The 27,008-nt window shown below is 25.9% G+C and overlaps 1 protein-coding gene across 2 annotated transcripts in view; it reads left to right on the top strand.

Annotated features, from left to right (window-relative positions):
• LOC136082254 (PX domain-containing protein kinase-like protein) overlaps positions 1 to 27,008 on the top strand; it is a 75,567-nt gene that overhangs the window by 12,967 nt on the left and 35,592 nt on the right. Inside the window, exons 1-10 of one of the 2 annotated variants that reach the window (XM_065800855.1) lie at positions 6,857 to 6,907; positions 7,686 to 7,779; positions 8,529 to 8,576; positions 12,676 to 12,771; positions 19,981 to 20,074; positions 20,179 to 20,256; positions 21,024 to 21,100; positions 21,220 to 21,297; positions 21,774 to 21,878; positions 26,245 to 26,383. In XM_065800855.1, coding sequence (XP_065656927.1) covers positions 12,676 to 12,771; positions 19,981 to 20,074; positions 20,179 to 20,256; positions 21,024 to 21,100; positions 21,220 to 21,297; positions 21,774 to 21,878; positions 26,245 to 26,383 — 667 coding nt within the window. In that variant the 5' untranslated portion in view covers positions 6,857 to 6,907; positions 7,686 to 7,779; positions 8,529 to 8,576. Of the gene's footprint in view, positions 1 to 6,856; positions 6,908 to 7,685; positions 7,780 to 8,528; positions 8,577 to 12,675; positions 12,772 to 19,980; positions 20,075 to 20,178; positions 20,257 to 21,023; positions 21,101 to 21,219; positions 21,298 to 21,773; positions 21,879 to 26,244; positions 26,384 to 27,008 lie in introns of those variants that run through there. The other variant, XM_065800854.1, reaches the window with a different exon arrangement.

Below are 27,008 nucleotides of genomic sequence, written 5' to 3'. Positions count from 1 at the left end.
CGTTATGCCAACCACAAACAATCGTTTAAACACAAATATATATATATATATATATATATATATATATATATATATATATATTTTTTTGTATATAAGGGTGGCCTTTAAAAAAAGATTTTTGAAAAAAATAAATTAATGCCCCCTTTTGTATTATATAGAAATGTGTTTTATATCATACAAAAACACTAGGATTAAAATATTTCGAAAAAAAAATATTTTAAGGAGTTGCTTAAAACCTTTAAACAACAAGCAGATTCCTATTATTATTTGAAAAAAAAATCTTCTAAGTATGTCAACCTGGTACTCAAAAATTTTTTTTATAAAAATTATCATTTTACATTTTATTCTGGTTTTTAAACTAAAAATAAAAAAAGTCAATATAAACAAGATTTTTTAAAATTTTTTAAAATTTTTTTGTATAAAAAATAATTATCATTTTTGAAATTTTTATTTAACTTTACTTCTTTTAAGTACCTGATACCAGGTACCAGAAGATTCTTTTTCAATAACATTAGGGACCCAGGCAATGTTCTTGAGCAACCCCTTAAAAATTTGGATGTCAAAAAATGCCAAATAAAATTGTGTGTTCAACTACTGATTTTACACTTTATTTTACATTGTACTTTACAATATATTTTACATTGTATTTTATATCATATTTTACATTATCTCTTACATTATCTTTTACATTATATTTTGCATTTTATTTTATTATATTTTATGTTATACTTTTATTATATATGTTATATATTTTGTTATTTATGTTATATTTTACTTATATTTTATACGCAGTGGCCGGGTATTAAGCGTGCATTGGAGGCAGGTTACATAGCAGGCTATGTAAGGGGCAGGTAGCCCATGGGCATTTTAGTAGTTGTGTAGCAGGCAATGTAACTTGCGATTTAGCGTGTGGTTAACCCACAGGCTTTGTAATAACTATGAGCTGGCTATGAGTTAGTTATGTAGTGGGCTATGTATATTGACTTATGTCCTAGAAACAATAAAACGCAATTAAAACTAATAAAAAGCATATATCAGTCGTGACCAGGAAAGGTGTACTATGCCACTCCAATCCTGACCACACATTTTATTGTTGTTTTTTTTTTAATCTTGACCACTGCTTTTTAGATAATTTAAAAAGCGCTGAAAAAAACCGACAAAGGAAAAAAAATTTAAACAGGCTAAACTATATAAAAAAAGAAGGAAATCGTAACAAAAGAGAAATTTAAAAAAAATTAAAACCTCTAGCTCTAAAAAAAAATCAACTAATATAAATCTGAAAAACAAAAACTCTAATAGAAAATTATTTTTATTTATGTTTTGCAATTACGTTAAAGTTGAATAACTCGTCATTGGTGTCATGAGTTTCCAACTGATTTTGTTTATATTAGGAGAATAGGAATTAAATCTTTTTTTTTTTTTTAATGTTTAAATAAAAATAATTATATGATTATTTTTTATTTATTTATATATTTTTATATATCAATCAAAAAAAGAATACATAAACAAATAAAAATAATGATAACTAATAGTTTTAATTAAAAAAAATAAAAAGATTTTTTTAAAATTTTCCTAATACAGTTTAACCTTTTAAAACCAATGCAACGAACTCTAAAACTTTACTAATGTTTTTATAATATTAGGCGAACTCTTTTGAATTAAAAAAAATCTAATTATCATTTAATAAAAAACTAACTTTATTTAAATTATCAAAAAGTATTTATAAAAAAAGTTTATTGAAATGCATTCGTTATCGTTGTTGTTTATTAAATTAAGAATACAAATTGTTTTAAAAGTACTACATTCATCATTAAAAAAATGCTTATGAAATAAGTTTTTTTTATATTCTATGATGATTTATTTAATGGCGTTTTAAAACGTTTAGCTTAGTGTAAACAATTATTATTAATTAAAGTTTACATAGCATAACAAAAAAGGAAAGAAAAAAAAACTGTTATATTTCCAACTGTTAAGTTTATGGATTCATCAAAAAGTTTATTTAAAAAAATCCTTTTTGTTGTTGTTTATAAAATTAATTGTACTAAGTTTTTTAAAAGCATTTATATTCATCAATACACTTTTCAACAATATCTTTCGATAATTTAAATAGATGTTTTTTATAGTAAACAATCATTAAAAGCAATTCTTGCTTTATTACCTGATACTTTATTTAGCTCATTTTTTTAAACGTTTTCAAAATTTTAGCCGTTGTTAAGTTGTTGCAAAAAAATAATAAATGCGTGGTCAAGAATAGAGTGCCATCGCACGCCTTTCCTGTCCACAACTGGTATATATATATAAATATATATATACACATGCATACATATATATGAGACCTATATATATACAAGTGTTCAAAATTGGACTCTCAATCCTTTGTGTTCATTTTAACTAAAAAATAAATTGTGCAAATAATTGTTATGAAAATTTGATATCTAAGGGTTGCTCAATGAACTTGATATCAGATTTTAGGGTCATTAGAAAATAAAAACAAATGTATTTTAATTTATTTTAGATGCAAATTTTTTTATTCAAGTTTAATGTTTATTTTAATCAGATTTTGATGCAAATTATTGACTTGTTGATTGTTCACTTGTTTTCACTTGTTGATTGTTCACTTGTTTTTATTAATGCCTTCACAATTGTGGACTTTCGCATATCTGGAATTCGACGTCGATGTTCTTCCACAGTTTGTAAAACATATTGCAATTGAGTTTCATCTTTTGTTAAGATTTTTATGTAATCTTTTGTCAAGATTTTTATCTAATCTTTCGGCTGTGTTGTTCACAACTTTTATAGAATTACAAATTTGTATGCTTCCTGGTATTCGGTTACTGTACTCCATGTGTTAATTGGACATTTATGAAGGATCATTGCCACATGATTGTGTTTTGATCTATTTGTTACAAAGTCATCTAAGTTCATTTTTACAATTGTATCCATTATTCCTTTACCTTCAAGCCTTTTTACCTGGGTTTTTTTAGCTGGCTTTTCAAGTGCAATCAACATTTTTTCTTTAGCTTGTTTATCAACATTATTGCTAAAAAAAGAGAGACTCACAAGGACTTCAGTTAAATACCATAAACTTTCTGCAATAACTTATATGGCAGATGTAGCAACTTCTTTGTCAAATATTTTGAAATTATCCAACTTCTTAATCAGTGTCAGGTCATTGTGAGGAGCAGATGAAGAGATGGGAGTCCGAAACCAGTGTTTCATGTAAATTGAAAAAATTGAAAGTTGCAGAAGGTTCTTCTCTTCATTCTTTGTTAAATGAAATTTATGTTAAAACAAGTATATTTTAATAGAGTAGAGTGCATTTACCATCCATCTTTCTTGGTGCATAGCACCAGGAGTACGAAAGGTTATTCCGTCTTGACCTGGAGGAGTTTTTCCTAAAAAAGTTATCGACAGTTGCAAAAATTCTTTGTAATCATTGCAAGGTTGTTTTATTCCTAGCAGCATATTTACAGCAAATTCTATTCCCGATGGCACAAGCGAACCATACACTTTGAGATCTGCATTAGATAAGATCCGAGATTCAGAATTGAATTTACTCCACTGATCACGAAATCGTAGAAATAACTTGACCTCTGGACCAGAAGATGCTCCAAAGCAAGTTTTGTAAACATGGGATAAAATCACTTCATGAACATGCTGTCGACAGGCTGTGTTTAATTAAGTCTTTCCAATTAATTTTTCAAGCAAGGTACAAGGACTTGAATGTATACCTGTGTTGCTTAAAGTAGTATCAAAACAGAGTGCCACAATTTTGTCATATGAAATGTTCCAATCTTTTAAAGCTTGTTCTGTTGCATAACTTATTTGTTCACTGGTGCATCTATCCAGTTTTGGGACTGACAACAGTTTTTCTACATCATATCCTATCACTAATATAGGCAGTCAATTCACTTCATCTCTGCTGTTCAAATCAGGTAAAAATTTTCCATCATAATGTACAGTTAATCGAACTTGTGGCTTGAATTCTAAAATGATTCTTTTTGCAACTTCTTTACGATTTTCAATATGTGCACATCGAAGAGATTCATATGATGTTGAAACATGTTCAATATTGGCACCTAACCTTTTATTGTTTGAAAAATTTCCAAACGATCAAGAGCTGAACAAATTGCTGGAGTAATCACTTTCCTTTTATTTGTTTCTTCCCTCTTTTTCAGTTTTTTTTGCTATAAATGGAACAAAGTCATCTACTTCATTATAAGTACCCTGAGAGGAGTCTGATTCTGTCAAAACTGGGTCTGTGACTGTTAAACAAGTTTTTTTTTCTTTTCTATTTAGCTCTTATTTCTCTTTCTTTGTTCGTTTGCTTTTTTTCTGTCTAAAATACGCTGATCTTGTTTGAACAACTGATCTTATGTAGCCTTTTCTTCCTTCTCTTTGGAGCATAAGAAATGTCTTGTCTTCTTCTATTGTGATTAATTTTAAAGCATCTTCATGAGCAATATCAAATAGTTCTTTGATTTCTTGAGAAAAAGTTTCTTCGTTTTTTTGCTGAATTTCTGTTTTGCGGCCTTTATTTTTTGGAATTACAGGATGATGCACTAATTTTGGCAGTAGTACAATACTGATGCAATAACTTATGTGGATGATAAAGTATTACAGTAGGTTTTTTGAATTCCAGCCAACTTATTTTATTTTTAACTTATCAATTTTCTAAAAAAAATGACAAAGTGTATTATACATAATGACTCATAAGATTAGGAAATAATAAAATATTGATAATATTCTCAACATAATTAGTAGAATAGATGTGATAAGTGATGAAAAGTATGAAAAATTTTGTGTTCGAGCAATCTTGCAAAATTAAAAACTGGCTAAGCAACCCCTAAACATTAACATATTGTATCGAAAATTTCCTAATATCATTTTTTCATTAAATGGAACCAAATAAAATGTTGAGAGCATAAGAAAGAAATTTTTTTTTTTTTTAAATGCATTTATTTGTCACTCTAATATATATATATATATATATATATATATATATATATATATATATATATATATATATATATATATATATATATATATATATATATATATATATATATATATATATTAGTAGAAAATCACTTAACTAAATTTTTTTCCATTTGACACTGTGTTTCATCAACAAAGATTCATCAGAAATGAATGATCAAATTAATAAAACTTCAATTTATACCAAAAATTAAATTATAGGAAGTTGCAAATGTCTGCTCCATGCTGTCAAAATATATATTGGAATTAAAAGAAAAAAATATTGATGATTTTATACTGAATTGGTCTATCCTTAAAACAGCGCCTGCATATAACAATATTTCCAAAAAATGCATACTATGCCTACAAGAAAAATTTGAAATAATTACACATGCAAATCAAGAATGCTTATTAAACAAAAGATCGGAATTAATTTCTAAATGTAGGCACGAAAATAAGTTTTTCCTAAAAAACTATAAAAATAAATGAGTTCAAATAATATTTACATTAACTACCCTTTTTAAAAAAACATTTTAAAAAAATAGCATAAGTAATCATTTCTAAAGAATTCTTTTTATAATAGTGTCAGTAAATTCCACAAATGTGTGAAAATTTACAGTAGTTAAGACATTTGCAACTTCCTGTAATTTAATTTTTGGTATAAATTGAAGTTTTATTAATTTGATCATTTATTTCTGATGAATCTTTGTTGATGAAACACAGTGTCAAATGAAAAAAAAATTTAGTTAAGTGATTTTTTACTAATATATAATTGCTCTGTTCTTTTAAGAACATTGAGCACTCTATTGTGTAGAATACTTTTTAAAGTTGTTTAAATATATATATATATATATATATATATATATATATATATATATATATATATATATATATATATATATGTATATGTATATGTATATATATCTACTATAGCATATTTATATTAGCACAAACCAAATAAAACAAACAAACAAAAAATTAATTTTGATATGTTTTATTTGCTTAGTAGGATTAGAACCCTCAACAAATGGTGATATAACAGTCACGCCTTATAAGTGATTGACATTTAATCAACCTAAGCGCTTTATCAACTTGTAGATTCTTTTATTTTATTAAGTTAAGTTAGTTTAATTTTCTCGTTAAAGTAGTTAGGTTTTTTCAGCGCATTTTTTAAAACACGCTAATTATCAATATATGTTAGAAAAATTGTATGTGTGATCATATAAGGCCTGCAACCGCACGCATCTCCAGAGGAGGCTTTGATGAATATATTGCATAAAGAGTCTTAAAATTGTATGTAAAATGTATGCAAAATTGTATGTAAAATGTATGCAAAAATTGTATGTAAAATGTATGCAAAGAAGTATTTTTTTTATTGAAATTTGTTTTTAGAAAGTATATATAAAAATAGGTAAGATTAAGTTTAATAAAAATATATACAAAACTTTGATTTAAATGCAGTTACAGAAAGCTAGGTTGTATTCAAAGCAATTAAATTAAGTATAAGTAACTTAATGAAAAAATAAGCTATATTTGATTTATTTTTTTAAAATTTGATAATTTAAAAAATGTTTTAAGACAAAAATCTAAATGAGGCAACAAACCACAACTTTACCAGGCTAACATTTAGTAAGCTTTTAAAAACATGGCACTGAATTTGAGTATATAATTTGGTTCTATAAAACCCAGATATACCTATAGCACCTACCTAGTTTAAGCAAATTTATCTGGAATTTTTTTTCAAATATAACATTTAAAGATCTGTATTTTTGTGTGTTGTTTTTAACAGAGGATATATTCAATGTATGACAATGTTTTTTAAGTTTATTTACTCTTTATTAGCACCATTTGTTATTAATTTATATTTGTTTTTGTTTAGGAGTTTGTTCTGACAGTTCAGAGAGGTGAAAATACTGATAACAGCTGGAAGGTACTTTTGGATATTTTTGATGTGTAAAAAATGGTAGTATATATATTGTAAATCGGTGTATGGGCTTTATTAATTGCAACTTTAAATTTTTTTTTTTTCTTCTGTAGGTTAACATCCACAGTTCCACACTGTGTTCCACAGTGTTTTACTGTTTTCCATAATATCATTTATAGAAAATTTTGTAGAAAAGACATTGAAATGCCTTAACTTTGAAATTGACTATAGTAGAGGCATTGACAACCTCATTCGGCAGAGCATTTCTAATTATTTGCAACCTGATTGTTGAAAAAGTTAAATCGAACTGGTCAATTATTTGCAGTATCGCTAATTGCTTGACTCTAGTGCTTTAGGGTTATCTGAAAGTTGAACACCAAGGTTGTTTTCCAATGTTTATTCTAACGGAATTTTTTTAACTACACTATTTGAGTCATTTCATCAGTGAAATAGGTATAAAGAACAGATTTGGTTAGGTTGATGTGTATAAAATAACATTTTTTGATGTTAAGTTGCATGAACCATATTTAAACCCAATTGACAATATTATCAATGTCAGCTTGCTTTTGATGCCAATATGGTATGGCAAATTATTAATATAGGGAAATTTTATATGGCAAATTATTATATAGTGTTTTAGCAAGAACTAAGCTTTGTGAAGTGCTAATAACCTGTTGTTTTTTTTATGCAGTGATACGAAAGAGTACATGTTGAGAAGTTTAAAACTTTATTTAAAACTTTGTCCTTAATCCTTTACAATTTAAGCTTTTTTATTATTATTTAGTGATTTAACTTTGTCATGTGTCTTGGCAAAATCGAGGAAAAAACAGCAGGAAGCTTATGTGATGCAGAGTAGGTCAAGAAATCAATAATTTCAAGTAAGTTTGTTAAAGCAGGAATTTTTGCTGACAATTTTGTGTTGACATTTGGAGAGCAAATTGTAATATATTAGGTGGTGCTTAATCTTATCTTTACCCATTTTTTCCATTATTTTATTTTACATAGTAAAGAAGAGTAAAGAAGTGATATACCAAGTAAAATAATATGTAAAATGATCTGAAGTTTGTTGGTTTAATTGGTTTTTAAACAATTTTGAGTTACTTCCTCTAAAAGCTTTATCAGTGTGTAGACTTATTTGATATTCACCAATAGATTTATAACTTTGTGCTTTAAGATCTATTTGAGCAGATCAAATGAAGTATTGAACAAAGAAGCAGAAGAACATTTGACAAATTTTGATATATACTACAGATAAGGAGGCTACATTAATTGTGGTTATAACCCTCTCAACTTTATAACTCCGAAACACGAACTTTGACGAACAAGGCCGCTGTGCTGTTTTGACCCTTGATATAAATGTATTATATATATATAAATATTAATATATTTTATATATATAATTTATTAATATATATTATATATATAAGATATTAATACATTTTATATATGTAAATATTAATATATTATATATATATATATATATATATATATATATATATATATATATATATATATATATATATATATATTTTTTAAAGAATGGTTGTTATGTATATATTTATGCATAGATATTTATCTATTCATACATATTAACTTATTTTGTTATATTTCATTCGTTACTTTTAAGTTACAACATCGGTACAATGATTTTGCTACACTTTACGCTTCACTCACTGTAAGTTTTCAAATTATTTCTGAATTACAAATTTATGTGTATATATATTTCTTTATTTTTTTCATTAACAACATGGCTGAAGGCAGCCACTATTAGTTATTTGAGTTATTTAAATGTTTAATTTATTAAAAATTTGTTTCATTAGGGAAAAAATTCTGATGAGAAAAAAAACCCGATGCGAAAAAAAGATACAAAAGAATATAATAGTAATAATAAAAAAGATAATAAGCGGATACAACTTTGCTCCATGGTGATCAAGCAGTATTGAATTTTGGTAACATGAGTTGATTGATTGTTTAAACAGTGACCGTGGTAGTATTTATAAAAAAAGGGAAAGAGCAACTTTACAACAGCATGACAGAGATTCAAATTTGGCAGCACTGCACTTTCTTTAAATTAAGGTTCAAATGTGCTTTTGAACCTTAATTTAAAGAAATAGAAAATGAAGCAAGGAGTAAGAAAATGGCAAGCACAATAAAGAAAAACTAAAAAAGCCTAACAGCTAATGCTAACTTTACAATGGATTGTATATATATATGTTGTTATTGAAAAATAATTAGAAAAGAAATAAAATAAAGTAAATGAACCTAGTAGTAGAGTGTTGTCATTCGTCAAGTATATAGAGTAGGAATATCAACAATATTGTTATTAGCATTAAACAACTGAGTTTTGTTAAAATTCATCTGCAAGTCTCAACCTGTCACAGAAGAGAGATCACATTAGATTCACATTTTTGTTGAGACTGTAGTATAAAGTAGTCTCATTAGAAAATAAGTTTATAAATAACTTTTAAAATTTAGAAAGTATAAGATTTAAAAATTAGCCACATGAGTGAATAATATTAGAGGTGTAACAAATATTCAGTTACTGTTAGGTATTTGACCTAATCTGCTACCCCTTTTACTATTCCGTATTCGGCCAAATATTGCAAACTATTTGGCCAAATACCAGATTGCAAAGAAAAAAAATACATAAAAACAAATCACATATAACTATTTTTTTTAATTTTTCTTATTTAACAAATATTTAGCATATTTGATACTTAAAATTTATAGGTGGTAAGTTATGATATAAAACATTTTCATCCTTTGATAATAGCAACTGATTGCAAATTCCTCAAAAATTATGCATATATATATATATATATATATATATATGTATATATATATATATATATATATATATATATATATATATACATATATAAATACATATATATATATATATATATATATATATATATATATATATATATATATATAATATATATATACATATATATATATATACATATATATATACATATATATATACATATATATATATACATATATATATATATATATATATATATACATATATATATACATATATATATATACATATATATATACATATATATATACATATATATATATACATATATACATATATACATATATATATACATATATATATATACATATATATACATATATATATACATACATGCTGATTTTCCGCTAAATTTTGCTGGGACAAAGGGGTACTGTTGTCCAAATTTCTTTCCTAGAATAGGCCCTGTTAGTGCTAGTAGACACCAGCAATTGTTCATTGTTGTTAAGCAGCTATTCACTAAGATGGATTAACTTTTCGCTAACTTAATTTTTACTCTAAGGAAAATTGCGACCTGTTACACACATTACAATCATTCTAAGAGTGTTAATATTTTTTGTTTTGTTTTGCTGGCTGTGTTTTAACTAATCCCTTGAAATTACTTTTGGAACATGCATCAATAAAAAAAGCAACTGTAATTTGACATCCCCATTAAAGTTAAACCATGCTTTAAGTTCAGGTTGTTGTGAAGATATCATTTTTAATAAGTTTGGAGGTCTTTGTGATATATCTATCTATAGCAATTTCTGAAATTACCTCAGAAATGCAAGAAATGATAATCCTTGATAATAGTAATAATATGAAAATCAGCGGACAAATCATATATTAAAAAATATTGTAATAAGATTAACTAAATACTAAAATAAGACCAGATAAATGCCAATGAGTTGTTAAAAAATTATTTTGGGTGATAAAGCAATAATATTAGTTGTGATATAAAACGAAGTACGAAGCGGGAAAATATTGTTTAGAAGTAAAGTCTTCTCTACGGTCCGAATTAAAGGTAACTTTGAGACCATATCTAAATTAAAGTTTCCGAAAAAGTAAAGTTTTCTCTGCGGTCCGAACTGAACGTAATTTTGAGACCATAACAAAAACAACAACAAAAAGACGTCCATCAACAAAACATGTCGAAAGCCGCTAGTCAAAAAGAATCGCTCTTATATATATATTTTTTATATGAATCCTAAAATGAAAAAATAATCACACATGATAACCATATATACATAACATACAAATCTGCATTTAACATTCCAACCACATACTATATATTAAAAGAAAATATTACCTAAATAAGAATGAGTTCAAACAAAGATAGTTCATCTTATAAAAGAACAAAAAGCATGCAAACGATGTAAAAAGGCTATATGTGCATAAGGGTGTATAGGTGTAATGTGTAAGTCCGTACTGTTTATGTCGTTCAGTAGAGTCATGTGTTGTTAGTAACCAGCGTAAAAGATTTATCTCTTAACTACACTAAGCCAGCCCATTCATACTCCAGAAAACCATGGTAGATTAAACACCTATGCATGGATTTATAACTGACTTATGACTAAAAAACTAGCCCATGCGTCTTCCAGAGACAAACAACTTCTGCGGTGACAGTAATTGTGATTTGGAAAATAGTCGTGCTCAATGAACGTTACACTAACCCTTACGGGCTAGGCCAAATATTATTTAATGTTTTGAATAATAAGAATAGATAAAAAAAGATTTTTTAATAACAATATAATAACTGTAGTGAACAATCGAACTCAGTGAACATCTGATTACAGTTAAAAAAAAATGTTTTCTCTAATTTTTGAATGAACAGCTTTGCTATACTAATGGCTCTGTTTTTTTTATCTAAAGAAAACAATTGTTTCAACTTTATTTTTTTCTTTGTTTATTTATTACATAGCTTGTCTGATGTAAATCATTTTTTAAACTTTTTATTAAAATGCTTGTTATAACGATGCAATTTAACTTATATTTATCTTTTATCATTGTTATTTATCTTTTATCATTGTTATTTATTTTTTATCATTGTTATGTATTTTTTATCATTATTATTTATCTTTTATCATTGTTATTTATTTTTTATCATTGTTATTTAACTTTTATCATTGTTATTTATTTTTTATCATTGTTATTTAACTGTTATCATTGTTATTTAACAAAAATGTTGTTTAACTTGAAATATTATCTTCATTAATCAAAGTTAAAAATACTTCAAACAGTTACAGTTAAAACTTAATTATAAATAATAATATAAAACAACGACTTTTGTTTGTCATGATAAATCCCCTTCTAGATAGGTTGGACCTGCTCAAACCCAAACTTGTAGTGAATGTATGCATTAAATTCCTCTGAGGTTTTATTTTGTTGATTATATTATTTAGGGTAGGTGCATTGGGTGTACATATATTGATTAATTTAGCTCTAGGCACACCAAGATGTATATACATTGAAGGAATTTGGTATTAGTGCAAGTACAATACCTGCTTTTGCAATTGATACAGCAGATTCTTTATGCCTTGGGCAGGCAGTTTAAAAAACTTCAGAACTTTTTAGAGTGCCTGATTTAAAAAAAAATTGAAGTTTATCAAGTAAACTCAGTATAATTTAACTATTAAAGTTTTCATCAAAAAATGAAACTAAAAATGAGTTTAATTTTTAAATAAACTGTATTAAGTTTGGTTTGAGATGCAGCAGTTCTAAGCTCTCTAAGTATCACTTTGAAAGTACACTGTCTGACTCAAAGTTTGGTATAATACCTTTTAATAGAAATTAGTCAGTTGTTTAAAATAAAAAATTACGCAAAATCAAGAAATCTCAGAAATACATTTAAATACAGAAAATCTTTATAAAATCTGGTACAATTATTTTGAATGAGGTGTTCTATTTTTGCTTAAAAAGTTGTTATGATATTTAAAGCAATAACATTAAATTTTAACAATTTTAGATGAATTTGAGTGGTACAGACCTTGTTTTACCTCCAAAAAAAAAGTTTGGAAATATGGATAGCACATTTTTACATGAACGACGCATGGCTTTGCAGGTAATAGGATATTATATTTTCAATATATGTTATAATGTGCTAATATTAATGTTTATGTTGTGTAAAACAATATGTTCAATAATATTTTTATTAATAATTGTACATTATAATAGTTTTTAAATATTATAAATGATTATTATATATTATAGTTATATTAGTGATGTCCTGTGTACCCGGTTCGGACCCAGAAACCTGTAATTTGGCTGTTTTTCTGGGTACCTGGAATCGACCATTTTGTTGCAGTACCTGGCACTGGATATCTTAAAAATTTTTATTCTAATAAGAATTAACCTTAAGTGGTGTAACTATTTGTTTTAGTGGTACTTTAAATGGTGTCGAAATATTACTAACAGGATTTTATTTTTTAATTTAAACTTCAACCAATAAATTTCTTGATGTAAGTCTATGTGTGTAACGGAGTCGATAACCACAAAGTCCTATTTACTCAATATAAACATGTTTCATAGAATATCTAAAAAGTTATAATTTTGAAAAATAACCAGAATACATTGCAAAGAGGAAACTGATTTACATGGGTATAAAATCAGTAACACAAAATGAAATAATTAGAGAGAATGCAAAATAAAAGACAAGAAAAAAAAGAAAAAATTTGAATAGCTTCTTTTTATTGTGTGAGAGAATTTGTTCGCATAATTTTTAGTAATTTACTATGAATGAGATTGATACTTTTTTGTTTACAATAACTAAACGTTTTCAAAAGTTTAAAGTAAACAAATATTTACAATAAACATGTAAGACTTCTAACATATTTATCATAAACAATTGTTTAAAAATATATTTAAAAATATTGATATATCTCTTAATCTTTTAAATTTTTATTACATCACTTTTGATTAACTAGCGCATATTAGCGGTTATTTAGTGTTAAATTACAAAAAAGTAAATGTTATAAATAATGCCTCAATTATAAAACAAAATTAGTTAGCCGGAAAAATATTTTCGAAGTTGATTGAGTTAGCTTTAATTTTAAAGCTCTTGATGTTTTTGACTTTAACAACTTCAGGCGGCAAGTTATTTCAAATATTAACAACCCTGAGGGAGAAAGAATATTTACGGACATTGAGTTTACACTTTAGCTTGTGTAATTTGAATTTGTGACTTCAAGTGTAAATATAGTTGTTTATTAAAAAGAAACTTAATATATTTAAACAAATTTAACTAGCACAAATTAATCAGCATTATTTTGTGAAAACGATTCAGCGCTAAAGATTTCACAAGCTTTTATTCCAATTTTTAAAATGGATCTGGAGTCAGTTACCCAGACTCTAACCCAGTATTTACTTCCGGGTACCCGGAATCAGGGACTCGGCATAAACTGGTTTCGGCACATCTCTATTTAAATTTATATTAATAGTTATATATTACGTTTATTATAACTCCAAAATATAATTATAATTTTAAGTTTTGTTTTCTGTTCAAAAAATGATTATTAAATTCAAAGTTGATTAGACAAAATGGTCATCATTTTTTTTAATAGTTAAAATAAATTTTAAAATTTTCATTATGATTTTTAAATTTTTTACAATTCTTTAATATCTGTTAAACATCTAATATATGTGCAAAATCTGGTATCAAACAATACTAAACTTATATATTAAAAGTCTTTTTTTATACACAAGCATTCAAACATTTGTCCAAATCCTCATAATCTACTATTTATGGCTATATTATGTTTTATTGCATTTGAAAAAGATCCATAAATTATCTGGCAAACAAATTTCTCTGGTGATGGTAAGTTTTAGTAATTCATATTAAGGTTTTTTTCTGGACCATTATATATAATCTGCAAAAAGACTATAGCAACCTAGTGAACCATAAGTTTGTACATTGTCTTCTCTCTCATTGAACATTTGAGTAAAGCAACCAACAGAGTTTCGTTTACTTTTATGTGAACTTATTAACAAAACAAAATGCAGATTTACATGAGTTTGGTATTAATACAAAATGCAGTTAACCATACAAAACGCATTCCAACTGGAAGTAAACTTTGGAAGAGAGATCTATAAAATTTAAAAAACTTTAAACTTTAATATTTCTTTCAGGCTGAGCATTGATATCCAAAGTGGATATCAATGCCCAGTTCAGTTCACAAAATGTCTAGGTAAAAAAAAAAAATGGTTGTAAAAGGATCTCAAAATAACATGTTTTAAATTTTTAATAAAGTTTTTTTTGTGACGAGTGAAAAATCATATAAAAGCACTTACTAATGTTTAATGGTTCAACTAATCATTAATGGTTCAAATAATGTTTAATGGTTCAATTAATATTTAATGGTTTAAATTTAGTAATGTTGATATTTTAAACAAGTATTTTTATTCTGTCTCCATAAAAGAATATGCAAATCTAGGTAATTTTGAAGCCCAAAAAATAGCAGATTTTGGAAAATACCTGTTGACCAATCACTTGTAAAATTATATTTGTCAAAATTAGACATTCAGAAATTTGGTTTGACAGTTTTATTCAAAAGTTTGACAGTTTTTCTGTACCACTTTCAATTATTTATCAATGAAGTTTAACAAACAGTGATCTTCACGAACTCTGAAAAATGGCTAATGTGAGTCCTTTAAATAAAAATGGAAGTAAACTGTAAGCAAATAATTATCCTTGACATCTTTACCTTGCAAAGTATTAAAAAAGTTATTATTAATTGTAAATTGTAAGTCAGGTCTTGCGAGTCAGGCTAAAGTAGATGTAGCAGCACTCCGTTGCGAGTCAGGCTATTTGTCAGTTTATATAGCAGCACTCCGTTGCGAGTCAGGCTATTTGTCAGTCGATGTAGCAGCACTTTGTTGCAAGTCAGGCTATAAGATAGTCGATGTAGCAACACTCCTCGCATGATTTACAGTAAAAAAAAATAAATAAAAACATTTTATTTAAAAAAATAAAAATAAAAACATTAAAAAAAAAAAATTAAAATAAAAACATTGTTTAGATTGTTAAAAACATTCAGAATCTTTTTAAAAACATTCTGGTCAATTAAATTTGCCTTTTTGCGGTTTCTTTAAAAAACAATTAATTTGTAATTAAATTAATGATTTTTACTTTCTGACAACACGCAAATGTTGGACGAAAGTCAAAAGTAATTAAAAGTAATTAAAGTTGGCGTATTTGTTGGCATAAGAATCATTTTTTTCCTTCCGTACTCCCAAATGCAACAAGCTATATATTTATATATATATATACATATATATATATATATATATATATATATATATATATATATATATATATACATACATATATATATATATATATATATATATATATATATATATATATATATATATACATACATATATATTATATATATTATATATATTATATATATTATATACATTATATACATTATATATATTATATATATATATATATATATATATATATATGTATATATATTATATATATAATATATATATTTCTATAGTTTGACATCTGAACTTACCGTTTGTAGTAAAAAATGGCTCTTAACTAATCTGACATGTGGCAAGATAAAAGTTAGGTACAATGTCAAAAACAATTAATTCAATTGCGAAAACTAAATTTATTGTTTTTTTAACACCACAAAAATGCAAATTAAGAGACTAGAATGTTTTTAAAAACATTCTAAATGTTTAAAAAAAGTAAAAACATTCTGAATGTTTTTATTTTTATTTTTTTTACTGTAGAACATATGAGGAATGTTGGTACATGACTATCTTATGGGCTGCTGTTACAAGGGAGTGTTACTACATTGACTATCTTATATCCTGCATCTACATGAGTGCTGTAAATTGGCTGAGGTTTGGTTTGAGCAGGCAGTCTATCAAATAATAAAAAAATACTGTAAAGTTTTCAAACTTTTTCTGGTCTTTGTTTGTTTTTTAAAATGAATTTTTTTAAAAACAAACATAAAGTTGACATTTTATGGGAAAATTCAACTTGTCCAAACAAGAGTACATATATGTAGCCCTCAGAGTTAGAAAAAATGAGGTCAGTAATTGAGGCAATCAACTGCCGACCTAAAACTACTAGAGGTCGGCAAAAAAAACTCTATAAAACAGGGTTACCATAAAACATGTAATACAGATAATAATGGAAAATAATAAAAAAGATCATAAATTAAATAGTTAATTTTTGCATGATCTTCTTTTACTGCAATTGCGCTTTGTATGTGCGTGACATATTCAAAATGCACTTTTCAACTGTTGTTGGCAGCTCTTCACTGTGTTTCCACACATATCAGTCATTAGACATCATCAGTGGGAAGTTAAACCAAATTCTCAAAGGCATCTATGGGAATCAATATTTCCCAACATACAGTTATATAACATATATAACTGTATGTTGGGAAATATTGATTCCCCGCTCATTGACAATCTTGTTCAATAAGTTGATAGGGTGTTTTCTTTGTTGTAGACAAATATCCTTAATTTTTCTATCAATCTTGGGTCAGCACTCAGCCTGACAGAAAAGGGATGTTTTATAATAACTAATAACCTTTTTCTGCCACAAGCACCGCTAGCAAGTTGTAAAGATGTCAAAATCAGGTTTTGCTTCACTCTCTTCACCGTGCTTTGAGAAATATTGAGATATCTCAGCTATTGTGACATGCTTGTATTTTTAATAATCCACAAATTTTACTTAGTTTTCGTGGAGAAAATATAACATGCCTTTCCAATTCCTAAAAAACAAAGGAAATGTTCAATAAGATTGCGTACTTATCCACAAAAAATTTTATTTTCAAAGGTACTATTTCATAAAGAGCAATGTTGCCACTTATAAAATAGTATCTTTGGCAATGTTGCCAAAGTAAAAAATAATGAAAAAAAAAGATTATGCGAGAAGCAAAAATTTTTAATGGCAAGTCACTGTAGAAATAAGGTCAGTGATTTTTGCCGACCTCAAACACTTTAAGATCGGCTGTTAGGTTGGCATTGCCGAATGCTGAGCCTGATTCCAAGGTCTGTAGAGTGATTTCCATTAAGCAACTTTTTATCATTTTTCAACTTTTAAATTATTCTTCAAACGGTAAGAAAAAAGAATTAATTTTTTAAAAAAACACATTAACTTTTAAATGACGAATTTGTAAAAAAGTTTGTTACAAAAGTCTGAATGACAATTATGTTAGATATAACCACTTTTACTAATGAAATAAGCTCAAATAAAATTAAAATCTACGAAAACTTAATTTAAAGCTAATTATTTTATAGAAATATTTAGTAACAGAAAGCAAAATTGTTTGTAGTTAACAACTTAATAATTTTTTTTTTGTATATGAACAAAAAAAAACCATAAATGAAATATATACTAAAAGTTTTTTATTATCTTGCGAGCACCAAAATATTTATACAACTTTTGATTGCAATAAAAGAAAATTTACCTAAATTTCTTTTTAAATAATAAAAAAATAAATATATAATAATGAAAAAAATTTTAGTTTTATTTTAACTTTATTTTATATTATGATATTTTACTTTCATTTTAATGATTGATTTTTTCACTTGAAAAAATCAATCATTAAAATAATATTTGCTTGAAATATTTGCTTGAAACAAAGATCATAATAATATAATTTAATTCTAATAAAAAATATGACTAATTTAATAAAAATATATAATTTTGTTCTGATAAAAAAATATGTAATTTAATTTTGATTTAAAAAATTTATAATTTTATTCTGATTAAAAAAATATATTTAAGTTTATTAAAATTAAAGTTAACTTATCTGTCAATTTTATTTAAAAATATTACTAAATATTGTTCAATATTTAAATTTTACTTGTTCTTAAAAAAAAATTAGCTCATTTTTATGGCAATTGTTTTTTTGGTTTTTCATCGTAAACATTTTTTTTTTACTCAAAATTAAATTTTAAATAAATCTGTTCCGAGTAAAGATGCCATGAATTTTCAGCAGATTATTCGACAACACTTAATTATATTGAGGGCTCCGACCTGCTCCACTGCAGTGCATAAGTCAACTACTCTGTGGGCATTTATAAACAGGTTGATTCGCAGCATGCATTATTTGTTGAATGATACACCAAATATTTTACCTACATTTATGCCTAAAAGTTTCATACTCTTCAAACCATTCAGAAAAGTTCAAAGATAACCAGCTCAGGTATATCTTGCACTTCTGAGGTAATTTCAGAAAATGCTTTATAGATTGAATTATTATAGAAAACTCTAAACATATATAAAATGTTATTTTCACAACAATCTGAACTTAAAGCATGGTTTAACTTTAATGGGAAAGACGATTAAACAATTGCTTTTTTTATTAAGTCGCCGAATATTCGTGACATCACTACTTCTAAGGCTGCATCAAGAATTTGCACAAAACGTTTTAAAGTTAAACTTTTTTTTATAACACAAGTTAAGGCGCAGCGATTATTTTATAACAAATGATATACACAGTGATGTAATTTTAATAAATGCTGTTTAGAAAAATAATCTTTGCTTTCACAACAAAATCGCTAATAAAATAATAAACTTTTCATAAATAAAGTAAAGAAATTAACATAATGTTTTTATTTGTTACTAATTTTTTTTAAATAAAAAATCATTTTTAGTTGCAAACCTGCAATTAGAAATTTAAGAAATAATCATTTCAAAAAATTTAACATTTTAATTCATTTATACCAATGTTGTGAAAAGAAAGAAATTTATCAAACATTTTTAAAAGTCTAATAATGTAAATTGAAGTATTTAATTTAAAAAAAATTTAAAGAAAGTAAACATTCCCTAATAGTAATAATGAAAAACGAGTTAAATAATATTTAACCTGTTTTTACAGTTTTTTAGTTAAAAAATAAAAAAATAAAGAGAATTTTATGACGTCAAGTTCACATTAGGCTAATGCATTAAGCATTTTTTATTTGAAGCAAGGCCTGCATATATATATATATATATATATATATATATATATATATATATATATATATATATATATATATATATATATATATATATATATATATATGTATACATATGTATATATATATGTATATATGTATATGTATACATATGTACATATATATATATATATATATATATATATATATATATATATATATATATATATATATATATATATATATATATATATATATATATATATATATATGTATTCTTTCTCAACTAATTTTAAATAAATTTCAAGGATGACTAATCTCAATCCTAATCATATATAATAAATTTTATTTTTAGGAATTTATGGATGGTGTTCTGTCTGGTTTCTTTTCACAAAATATAGCAGTTAAAAAATTTTTAGATCCGTCAAATTATTCTGATGAAATTGACAGTAAGTTTTGTATTTTATACTTCAGTTTGTAAGTTGGAATAACACATTCATTTATATTATAATAAATTTGAATGTCATAAATTCTTGTTGTCATTTCACCTCAGGGGTTGCTCAGCAACAAGCTGCAATGTTTTTTCGTTCTGAACCCAAATGGGAATTGCAAGAAAATTTAAAAGATATAGGTACAGTTTTTTTTATACTCTCTCTGTCTCTTTACATATATATATATATATATATATATATATATATATATATATATATATATATATATATATATATATATATATATATATATATATATATATATATATATATATAAATTGTATAAATTGTGATAACACAGGAAAACACAGGCTACTTGGAAGAAAATTCTAAAGCGCTGAAGCTTGTAGAAAAGAATTATTTGGTTATATGGTTTTTATAAGAGGTCATTAGTAAAACATAATCCAAGAAGTTATAAATTAGAGGACTCAGTAAGAAAGATGTCATTCATCAAGAAAGGAGTCTATAATTGTTAGCTGTAAGCAACTTTTATTCAGATTAAATTTTATGAGACACAGTAAATTTCAAGCTGTCTCAGAAGACCAAATACAATATTTGTTTGTATTTGTTCATCACACCACACCACTATGATGATAAGTGATTACAATTATGATCAGATGAACATGACAATCAGTGTATTCTATTTTTATTGTTTTGTGTAATCTTGTTATAATCCAAGACACTCATTTTTATTTACATATTTCAAAGATATTTCTAGGAATTAACAAAGACATGTTTCCTTGGTTTGTCGAAAGAATTTCGAAATGAAATAATTTTTACTTATAGTTGCAAATAATAAAACAAGTAAATAAAAACAACTTATATAGAATTGTTAATGACAGTCAAAGTTTTTCTAGCAAAAAATTGAAATTGTTTTTTAAATTTAAATCAAGTTTATTTATTTTAGGTTGGAGGTTAAGGAAAAACTATTTTGTTGTAAAATCTAAAGATAGCGCTATTAAAAAAAAGTTTCTTCTATCTTGGGTAAGATTTCAATAATGTGAAAGTACAGTCATTACAAAAATGGTCAAACATAAGTTGATATGAATCTAAAAACATGAGTTGATAAAAATCTAAAAAAGGTGTTGAATTTAAATGTTTAGGTTGAACATGGACCTGATATGACTCTTGATTATGAAACTACCTTGTTGGCACTATTGCATCTTTTAACGTCCTTACAGGTTTCTTTAAGTTTATATATATATATATAAATATATATATATATATATATATATATATATATTTATATATTTATATTTATATATTTATATATATATATATATATATATATATATATATATATATATATATATATATATATATATATATATATATCTATATATATATGTATAAATACAGATATATGTATATATAACATATATATATATATATATATATATATATATATATATATATATATATATATATATATATATATATATATATATATGTATAAATACAGATATATATATATATATAACATATATATATATATATATATATATATATATATATATATATATATATATATATATATATATATATATATATATATATAATAATAATAATAATAATAATAATAATTTATAAATGAACACAATTTTTTTTTCATGTTATTAACAATTTCTGGATTTTGCTTTTAAATTTTTTAATTTAGCATCCATATATCTACCCTGTCAATTATGCATCATGCACAGATAAAGGATCAACAGTGGTAAGAAGTTTGCACCCAACAGGTTCACTCCGGGATCTTATCTTTAAGGTAGTTATTATATTTGAAATTATTGGTATTTTTATATGTATATAATTGGTTTAAAACTAATATCAGTTCATGATATTGCAATTTAAGAGTAAAACTAAGTTGACAAATTCAAAGCTGTTTTCTTGATACAGTAATAAAACGGAAGCATTAAAGAATTGATAAATGATTCAGTATGATAATGTAGTAGGTTGATTATAGTATGATAATGATACAATAATATGTTGATAAATGATGGTATCGTTAAAAAAAGTTTCAGACTAGGTAAAAAAGTTTAAATTTTACTAATATTTCAGCGCATATTTTACAAAAGCCAACATATTATAAGATTTTTATGTTTATTATAATTTTCAAATGATCATTGATAACTTAAACAACATATTTTAATTGATTTTTTAAAAAAATAATTTTTTTGATGAGTTCAAAAATTTGCAGACAAAGCATTTATATTTAAAAAAATAGAAATTTTTCAATGATATTTAATCAAAGTTAGTTAGAAATGCATAATTACAATACTATTTTATCAGACTATCTTTATAATCAATAACGGCTTTGCATCTACGAGGCTTAAAGTCAACCATTTTAACGCAAACACTAATGAGAATTTAAGTGCAATATTTCTTTAATTTTTCCTTATAAGTTAGCATGATTTGTCAGCTTGATATCTAATATTTGACATGGTCCAATAAATAATCAATGGCATCTAATCTTAACTGAGCCAGTTGATTGATCACTTCAAAACACCAACTTTACTCTTCTTGAAGAATTTTTAGACCGATTTGCTAGTGTGTCTGGGAGAGTTATCCTAATGGTATCCAACCACAAGGCATTTTATCTTTAGCTTGAGGTAACACAATGCTTTTACCTAAGACTTTGTATATTTCTGGATCAATAGTTCGAGTAAGTTGTATTAAATTTCCAACTTAAAAATATAATACATCTTAAAAGTATAAATTAAAATTTGTACTCTTTTTTTTCACTCTGGTATATTAGCTTTTTTTGTCACTATTTTTGGAAGCTATTTTTATATTATTTTGTCAGTTTCTAACAATCATCATTTTGGTTATTGGTCTTTTATTTTATTACAATGATTTCTTCATAAAAATGTTTCTTTTATGATAATGTTTGCTTAGATCCATGTGTGTGTGTGTGTGTGTGTGTGTGTGTGTGTGTGTGTGTGTGTGTGTGTGTGTGTGTGTGTGTGTGTGTGTGTGTGTGTATACATACATATGTGTGTTAATTTAAAATATATTTATATTTGCATGTATTTTATTTTTCTCGTGTATTTTTTTTTTTAATGTTTGTTGTTATTTGTTACTAGTGCTGAATGAGGTTTCATTCATATATATATAAATATATATATATTTTTTTATTTTTGGTTTTTTTACAAAATTTTTTAGGTTGTTAGTGGTGACTTGCATATACAGCTATTGGGTGTAGTATAGAGTATGCAGGAAGGGGGAAGGAAAGGGTAATGCTAGTCATTGAAACACAATAATTTTTATTATTGCTTTTTTGAGAGTTTAATCAAACTGTGTTAACTTCTTCAAAACATCACAATGGAACAACTATGCTCATGTTGAAAAGGTCTCCTTTGTTAAGTCATAGGCAGAATTTCTTTTATTTCATGTTTTTTGTGGGCTTTCATTGCTCGACTAGTTTAAACAATTCAGATAACCTGCATAACAATATTAATAATAAATATATGATCTGTAAATTATTAATAAATATTTTATAATAATAAAGAGCATTAAAAAGCATTTTTTTAAGTGTTTTAGACTGTTTATCCAAAAACCATATTTTTATTATGAAGTACGACATTTGACATCTGCTATAGATTTTTCAAATATATGCAACTCCTGTTGCCTGCTGCCTCCTCAATATATAATTTTTCACTTAGTTATACAAGTATAAAATTAGATACCCACCAATTTTATAGCTGTACTTAAGTTATGAATATGCACTTTTTTATAACTAAAACTAGTTTTTTGTTTTAGACAAAACCTACCCTACTTTTTTGTTTTGGACATGGCCTACTATAATGACAGGCCAAGTAAACATACGGCTTAAAAAAAAACTGTAAGTGGGTTTTTTTATTTGTAATTTTCAAATTAATAATTTGTAGTATGCCGCATTCCCGAAAAAGAATGTGGTCTTTTAATTTAATATGCATTAAGCCATATTCCAACTCCACTTACACCACCAAGACCAATACTAAATCATTGCCTTCTTTAAGATGTTCTATGCCTGATGAAATGGAGGCTTTTGTGAAAGCGGATAGTATTTCTTCTTTTGAAGATTTGTGTAATAAAATAATGTGTGAAAACTGTTTACATTTTCAATCTAGTATATCAGGTATTAAACAACTTGGGTGTTCCAAAGTTTGAATATTATAGTATTGAACAGATAAAAGTATGAACTCTTAAATGTTTTTTGGTGAAAAAAAGTATTCTCCTGGATCCTGCATTTAAGTTCATTGTCAAAAACTCTTTACTTTTGATTATGTGATGATTACAAACTACCAAATTTTTTTTTTATTGTAATTCACTCCCAACAAGGCTGCAAGCAACCACTATTAAATTTGTAGTTACTAGAAAAAAAGAATAGAGTTATAGAGCAAAGAAACTGTTGACAGAAGACTTGAAAAGTTGAAGGTTGTATGAGTCAGGAAAACATGAAGGTGGTAAAGAGTTCCAAAGAGTTAAATTGCGGGGAAAAAACTGGAGGAATATAGGTTTCAAGAGCATGCAGGGACAGATACAGTAAACAAGTGAGAATTTAGGTTCAAAGGGTCAAAGACCTTGCTTATAACAGAAAGAAGACTGATTGGATGATAATTGGAGGGGTCAGAATGTTCACCTGAGTTTTTGAAAATTGGAACAACATATGCCATTTACCAGCAGGCAGGAAAACAAGACTCAGTCAAGCATTTGTTAAATAGTTCACAGAGAATTGAAGAGAGTCTGGACCACAAGCAGTAGAAAATTTATTCAAAATATGACTTTAGCAACAGAAGCTGGAGTGATTTGAATGTCTAACAATGGGTTAACCTGTTTAATTGGAATGGAAAAAAGAGTATGGCCAAAGATTCAAGAGTTGAATTAGAAGTAATGTTCTTTGCAAATAGTTAAGCCTTATCCTTGAGAGAGGTAATAAGATCAGTCCTATGAATGAGAGATGAAATGCTCTAGAATCTAACTTTTTTTTAGATAAGATACTTGATTTAATGAACAGAATAATGGAACTTTGCATCAACAGCACCCTTTTACATTGATTTCTTGCAATAATAAAAAGCTGTTTGTTCTCTAAAGAGTTGTTCTTCTAAAAAAATTGAAAAAATGGTTACAATTAGGTGTAGCAGCTGCACAAAAAGGTGAGAACCACAGGGTAGAATGAGGTTTGACTTGAAACCAACAATAAAAAATAAAAGCATCCATTCCTGGCTGATCCAGAAGGTTATGTAGGAGGCGCATTTGTCAGCTGAGAGACAAAATATATCAACTCAAGGACCATCACGAAGAAAATCATAAAAAGAATCCCAGTTACTACTTTAGGGTAGTAGTAAGTAGTGTGATGATTGGGTGAGTCCAAAAAGAAAGTATGAGATGAAAGATTTAAAGAGATAATTGCATGCTCAGAACCACCTAAGGGAGAACAAGGGGAAACTTAACACAAGCTAGGATCAGAAACAAGACATTAATCAAGTAGTGAATATAAATGATTAGAGTTGTCAGGAAAATGAGTCACAAAGTTAACTATATCAGTAGAAGAGATTGAGAAATGCAGAAGTTATAGGCTTTAGTGTCAGCAGGGTCAGTGGTGCTAGAGCCAAGCCATTCAGTGTGATGAGCATTAAAGTCCCCTATAACAACAATATTGACATAAAGAGAGAGAGCATGGTCAATTTGATCAGAATTACATCTAAAATTGCACTCTTGCGAAGAAGGAGAATGATAAAGAACAAAGAGAAAGGTGACAGAGTGAAGAAGTAGTGAAGAAGTTTTTTGGAGCCCTCATGAGGAGATAACAAGAAGAGTTATCTCCTAATGAGGGTACAAAAATTGCTAACATGAATAGTAATAACCAGTTTGCATTTATTTTACAGTTTTTTGCAATTCAGAGGTTGAATTCATTTATTTCGGAGGTTTAATTCATTTATTTCGGAGGTTGAATTCATTCATTTGTTACAAAAATCTTTATTTATGATTTATATATAAGTCATTATTTATTAATAACAAATACTCACCTACAGTTTTTTTAAAAGCCGTATGTTTACTCAGCCTGTCATTATAGTAGGCCATGGTTTTAGACAAAACCTACTCTACCTTTTTTGTTTTAGACAAAACCTACGCTACTTTTTTTGTTTTAGACAAAACCTACTCTACCCTTTGTAAAAAAATATGGAATCGTGAAACCTAGAGCAGGTTTGGAAATAGCTGATATACAAAGAATTGGTCGCCACATTTTAGAAGCTTTGAAGTTATTTAGAGATGTTGGTTGGCCTTTTGGTATGTTTTACATTTTAGTAATCTATAAATTATATTTTGCCAAATATTTAAATATTAATTAAACATTAAAGTATTCTTAAAAATAAATTATAATTTTTGAACATAAATATTAGTATTAATTATGTCAAATGTTGTTATTACAAATAAATATTAAGTTATTCAAGTTTATAAACAATTGTTTTCATTGAAGTAATGCCTCCATTAAAGTTTCTGTTAAAAGTAAATTGCAGTCCATTTAAAGTACATTGTTGTCCACTAAAGAAGGAATTTCTCTATGTTTTAGTTTCAGTCAAGCTAGTTGTTGTCGTTCATAATAAATTGTTATTATTCATAATAAATAAGTTGTTTTTTCCACAAATAAATAGTCTGGATATAAATAAATTGAAGAAGTTTAGTAAAACAGTTTTCATTAAAAGTTTAATATTCTCTGCATAAAGTTGAGTGTGTTCTACTAAAAGTGTATCATGTAGTATTTCTACTTGCCTGATAATAAACAATAGTTTATCACCAGGCAAGTAGAGTTAAATATAAAAATTATACAGTTTACATGGTTTTTTTTATGCTTAAACTTTTATGTCAGACATAAAGCAGAAATATAACTGAAAAGCAAAAAAAGTTTATCTGC

This window comes from Hydra vulgaris, chromosome 07 (genome assembly GCF_038396675.1).
Source record: "Hydra vulgaris chromosome 07, alternate assembly HydraT2T_AEP".
Classification (NCBI taxonomy): domain Eukaryota; kingdom Metazoa; phylum Cnidaria; class Hydrozoa; order Anthoathecata; family Hydridae; genus Hydra; species Hydra vulgaris.
Note: the sequence above shows the minus strand (reverse complement) of the source record. Positions and strands in the feature narration are given on the sequence as shown.